Below are 6,000 nucleotides of genomic sequence, written 5' to 3' on the forward strand. Positions count from 1 at the left end.
GCATCTTTTCGGTACTATATCGGAATTATTTATTTTCGGCATTATTTCGGATCGTTTCGGGATTGTGTTGAAAATTATTTCAGTATAGTTTTGAGCTATTTCGAGATTACTTTAGTACTTATTTCTACCAGATAATTTCGAAATGGCTTTGCGTCAATGATCACAACTTCCCCAATACAATTGTCAGCCTCAACTACCCAAGGGGTATTCTGTTCCAAGGCGAGGCTGTTAGAAGGCGAAGTTATGGCAATATCAAGTTCCTCATGGAACTGGGTCGGGATAACATAGAAGGTTAAAGTTAATGGTGCTTTTTACCGGAAATTATCAGTTCTATATATGGACCATCAACATTAAAAACAGTCTCAAAAACCCTTGGGGAGTGTTGTCTTCATCAACATAAGAAGAAGTAGAACAAGGTCAATTCAAAATTATTTTCAAATATATTTTGTGACTGTGTGAAGATCTTTTCAGAACCATGGCCTATATGCAGAAAACTAGTGAACGCTTTTTTCAAAGCAATCACTTAAAATTTTATTATAATCTTCAAATGATAACTATCAAAAATGGATTTAACTACTAAAATGCATATGACGCTATCTTCCAAATATTTCGGGATTATATTTTGAGACTATTTAGGGATGATTTCGGGACTATTTCGGAGCCATTTCGCGATTTTCCGTTAAGGGATGACAGAAAATCGTTCCAATATACATAATTTATCCACCCTGTCGGAAAATCAAGAAAACAAAATAAGTCATTTATAGACTGCTTATATCGGGACCATTTCGATAGAAAATCGGGTATCGTTACTAATTACACAAAGCAGGACATACTAATGCCATTTAAATTAAAATTCCATTTAAAAAAACCTACTCATCTTCACAGCCAAAATTTAAAACGATAACAAGTGAAAGAAAAATGAAGTGAATAAAAAAAGAAATTGTTTGTAGTTCAGAGAATCTTATCAGCTGTTGAACTTAGGAAACCCTCAGCATTGATTAAAAACGACATAAATTGACTCGTTGCACGATCAGCCGCTTTTGTTGATGTTGTCATCTAAATTAGAAAAGATTACTGAGCTTATTACGCGAATTAATTAAGAGTTTGCCTGCTAAACAGATTCTAAAGTGATTCAATAACATTTTTAGACTTTTTTAATAATTAATTTTTTATTATAAATTTGTGATGGCGTTCAAAATCGGTTTGGCTTATTTGGTATTCTTAATGGGACGTTTTTGTGTTCAAGGCTATAATAACTGCCAAGAATATCCACTGAAACAAAGTGATCCGTTTTCACCAACGCAAACTATACGTGTATGTGGGGCAGGCGATTATGAGGATATACCCATAATAATGAGAACACTTTTAGGTATTGAAAAACCAAAGGTTGTGAAACCAGGTAAGAGGTAACTTTATTAATGTACGGATTTAATATTGGTTTAAAAATTTTATTTGCTCACTATCAGCGCAACATTTATTACCGCCATTTGAAGGATCAGCAATTACTTCCAAATACTCAAATGGATTTCCACAAAACGTGCTGGCACCTTATAACTTTGTTGAAGACAAACAGCCTTACCCAAAAGTTGTACATTCAATTCCCTATAATTACTATGCGATAAACGGGAATGGCGCAACCGAAGGTGATTTAGAAGATTTCAAAACAATCGGCAAGCCTCAGCAACAAACACAGAAAAAACAAAATTTATATTCCGTTGTTGATGAAGTAGCTGCTGTTAAACAATCTTTCGATGGGCTTACAACATATCTAAAAAGTGAAAAACAAAGAAGCGAAGGGGAGCATGAAACAAATATTAATATTATATTCAAACTCGATCCGACATTGGAATCATTGGTGAAAACTATTTTTCAGTCAACAGAAGAAACTGAACCTCAGCCCAAAGAAGAAAAGCCAAGTGGTGAAGAAACATTTGGACTTCACTCAAGGGAAGAAAAGCCAGAAAGCGAAGAAACTGCTGAACTTCAGCCCAAAGAAGAAAAGCCAAGTGGTGAAGAAACATTTGGACTTCAGTCAAGGGAAGAAAAGCCAGAAAGCGAAGAAACTGCTGAACTTCAGTCCAAAGAAGAAAAGCCAAGTGGTGAAGAAACATTTGGAATTCAGTCAAGGGAAGAAAAGCAAGAAAGCGAAAAAACTGCTGAACTTCAGTCGAAAGAAGAAAAGTCAGAAAACGATGAAATTGATGAAGAATACGATCTTTTTACTTCTCACTGGAAACCACAATAGGTCAAATAGCATAAAAACAAAATATTAAAAAGATGAAGAAAACTTTAAAGAATACATTGATTATTTAAAAGACGTGTACGGGCCTGGTGCCATTGATGCTGATAAGGCTAACATTTGGCTGCGTATTTAATATATTAGTTTAGCTTAATCAGATGTCTTTGTTTTGTTATTTCTTAATACAACCAAGTTAAAGCAGAATCGATTAACAAATACTAAACTGCGTTTTTTTTACATCGATGGTGCTAAACTTTCAACAAAAACTATTCCTTATTCTAGAAAAGCGCAAATGTATTTCATAATATATTGCAGAAAAGGTCTCATTGAAATTCAGCAAAAGTCGACTCTGTTTTCGAAAAAATTACTATCAGACCAATTCTAAATATTCTCGCGGATTTTTTTTATTCCCGCGGAAAAATTCCTCCAATTCTTTTCTTCTAGGGAGAAGAAAAATTGGGGAATAGGAATTTCGAATTTTCGAAGTCAGCTGTTTTGTCAATTGAAATTTCGTTGCGCATTTCTTATTTTGTTTAAAAAATTGGAAAGTTTAATTATTGTTGCGAATTTGTTTGAAATTAAGAAATAAGGTATAAATAATGCACATTCTTGCATTTCATGTGGTATTCACTGAAATGAGTAATGAATTGGTGCCACAGCAACATCAACAGAGGAGCATAAGAAGAAGACGGCGGGATAACACAAATCCGCCGGAGTTGCCTGCTTTCATTCTGCAAAGCAATTTTCTGACGGCCACGTCGTGTTGAGTTCGCCTTTCGCCATATGCCAAAATCTAATTAAGCGTTCTTAAAAAATCCTTGCGCAATTTCTGGATGGCTGCATTAAATATACAAAGAGCTCTTCCGTTGCTTATGATATACTTTTCGATTTAAAATAAAGAATATTGTGGTTGTTGTTGTATTAACAGTGAGAATATTGTGGTAGAATGTAAATACATATTTTAGCACAAATTTGTACAAATAAGTGTTCTTTCTTAAAAGAACGAATTTCCTTTAACTATTTTGATGCACTCCCTTTAATTTAACTGGTGAAAAACCTCCTATGAAATGGCAAAGAAATCTCCCTCTCCCTCACATTCATAATACCTACTATTCTCCCATAACCGGTTTCTTCTTTTCCGAACATTGTTCAGAATAGGAGGAAAGGGAGAGGTGAAAAAACTCACAAGGAATTTTTATTTAGAATACGAGGAATGGGAGAAGGGAAAAAACTAGCACGGAATTTTCGTTTATAATTGGGCTGTATTTGTTTGAGACTTTCTGAAATCGACGCCTGAGGCAGCTATGTCAACTGTCAGTTCAAAAACACTATCTCAAAATTCGACTAAAAAACGTTCCTATCTCAAAACCATAGTACAGGTCTACAAGTAGGATATGTAGCAGCACGCACATACACAGCCACGCTCACCTGATAAAAATGCTTGTTCTTGTTCGTTTTTTTGTGGATGCTATTTGGCACTGTTGTACTTCTTAGGTCCAAGAAAAGTGTAGTAGCTGCTAACGAAAACTGCGTAAAATTTTTGTTGTATATTACAAAGAAATATCCTTATTTACTTTCAAACCAGCACTTAATTACATCTCTCTTTAAAATCCATATGTTTTGGACAATTTTAATTAACAAATTGTGATACTTTATTACCGGGGACGATTACTAAAACACGACCAAAACCGTCGGGGGAGGTATTAATAGACGCGTTTTTGCCGCGCTTCCAATAATTCGAATACGTTTTCGCCTTTGGACTATTCATAACAAGACAAAACGGGTCTTTTCATTTCTCTTTTCACATTTTTGGACGGGTTATTGCAGTCGACCTCGGTTTCAAACTGTTTTTCGCGGAGAACTTTTGAAAGGGTAGAAAAACTTAGCACCCGTGTTTGTATTCTTAATACTGGAATAACTACGCGTCCTCAGATAGCCCAATTCAAGACTTTTGTATAATTTTCTGTACGACGCATGCGGGTGTGCACTACATTTTCATACTAAATTCGTTAAAAAAAATGTACCATCACAGCAACCCATATCTGATGTTCCGCTCCTTTTGAAGGGGACTGCTGAACTTCAGTCCAAAGAAGAAAAGCCAAGTGGTGAAGAAACATTTGGAATTCAGTCAAGGGAAGAAAAGCAAGAAAGCGAAAAAACTGCTGAACTTCAGTCGAAAGAAGAAAAGTCAGAAAACGATGAAATTGATGAAGAAAACGATCTTTTTACTTCTCACTGGAAACCACAATAGGTCAAATAGCCTAAAAACAAAATATTAAAAAGATGAAGAAAACTTTAAAGAATACATTGATTATTTAAAAGACGTGTACGGGCCTGGTGCCATTGATGCTGATAAGGCTAACATTTGGCTGCGTATTTAATATATTAGTTTAGCTTAATCAGATGTCTTTGTTTTGTTATTTCTTAATACAACCAAGTTAAAGCAGAATCGATTAACAAATACCAAACTGCGTTTTTTTACATCGATGGTGCTAAACTTTCAACAAAAACTATTCCTTATTCTAGAAAAGCGCAAATGTATTTCATAATATATTGCAGAAAAGGTCTCATTGAAATTCAGCAAAAGTCGATTCTGTTTTCGAAAAAATTACTATCAGACCAATTCTAAATATTCTCGCGGATTTTTTTTATTCCCGCGGAAAAATTCCTCCAATTCTTTTCTTCTAGGGAGAAGAAAAATTGGGGAATAGGAATTTCGAATTTTCGAAGTCAGCTGTTTTGTCAATTGAAATTTCGTTGCGCATTTCTTATTTTGTTTAAAAAATTGGAAAGGTTAATTATTGTTGCGAATTTGTTTGAAATTAAGAAATGAGGTATAAATAATGCACATTATTGCATTTCATGTGGTATTCACTGAAATGAGTAATGAATTGGTGCCACAGCAACATCAACAGAGGAGCATAAGAAGAAGACGGCGGGATAACACAAATCCGCCGGAGTTGCCTGCTTTCATTCTGCAAAGCAATTTTCTGACGGCCACGTCGTGTTGAGTTCGCCTTTCGCCATATGCCAAAATCTAATTAAGCGTTCTTAAAAAATCCTTGCGCAATTTCTGGATGGCTGCATTAAATATACAAAGAGCTCTTCCGTTGCTTATGATATACTTTTCGATTTAAAATAAAGAATATTGTGGTTGTTGTTGTATTAACAGTGAGAATATTGTGGTAGAATGTAAATACATATTTTAGCACAAATTTGTACAAATAAGTGTTCTTTCTTAAAAGAACGAATTTCCTTTAACTATTTTGATGCACTCCCTTTAATTTAACCGGTGAAAAAACTCCTATGAAATGGCAAAGAAATCTCCCTCTCCCTCACATTCATAATACCTACTTTTCTCCCATAACCGGTTTCCTCTTTTTCGAACATTGTTCAGAATAGGAGGAAAGGGAGAAGTGAAAAAACTCACAAGGAATTTTTATTTAGAATACGAGGAATGGGAGAAGGGAAAAAACTAGCACGGAATTTTCGTTTATAATTGGGCTGTATTTGTTTGAGACTCTGAAATCGACGCCTGAGGCAGCTATGTCAACTGTCAGTTCAAAAACACTATCCCAAAATTCGACTAAAAAACATTCCTATCTCAAAACCATAGTACAGGTCTACAAGTAGGATATGTAGCAGCACGCACATACACAGCCACGCTCACCTGATAAAATGCTTGTTCTTGTTCGTTTTTTGTGGATGCTATTTGGCACTGTTGTACTTCTTAGGTCCAAGAAAAGTGTAGTAGCTGCTAA

At 35.0% G+C, this 6,000-nt stretch overlaps 1 protein-coding gene across 2 annotated transcripts; it reads left to right on the forward strand.

The window, feature by feature from the left end:
- The first annotated feature begins 1,019 nt into the window (after positions 1-1,019).
- Positions 1,020-2,462, forward strand: LOC137245190 (nucleolar protein 58-like). Of its 2 annotated transcripts, XM_067775459.1 has the most exons (3): positions 1,026-1,399; positions 1,467-2,084; positions 2,293-2,462. In XM_067775459.1, exons 1-3 carry the CDS (start codon positions 1,186-1,188, stop codon positions 2,373-2,375), a joined length of 915 nt encoding a protein of 304 aa, XP_067631560.1. In that variant the 5' UTR covers positions 1,026-1,185; the 3' UTR covers positions 2,376-2,462. The 2 variants fall into 2 exon arrangements, with proteins under 2 accessions (XP_067631559.1, XP_067631560.1); XM_067775458.1 differs by having other exon boundaries at positions 1,020-1,399; positions 1,467-2,462.
- Positions 2,463-6,000: the final 3,538 nt, after the last annotated feature.

The sequence above is a fragment of the Eurosta solidaginis genome, chromosome 3 (genome assembly GCF_040869045.1).
Source record: "Eurosta solidaginis isolate ZX-2024a chromosome 3, ASM4086904v1, whole genome shotgun sequence".
NCBI classification, from domain to species: domain Eukaryota; kingdom Metazoa; phylum Arthropoda; class Insecta; order Diptera; family Tephritidae; genus Eurosta; species Eurosta solidaginis.

Coding starts and splice junctions, on each gene's coding strand:
- LOC137245190 (XM_067775458.1), top strand. CDS start 1,186: ATGGCGTTCAAAATCGGTTTGGCTTATTTGGTATTCTTAATGGGACGT. Junction 1,400..1,466: donor ACCAAAGGTTGTGAAACCAG/GTAAGAGGTAAC, acceptor GCTCACTATCAG/CGCAACATTTATTACCGCCA.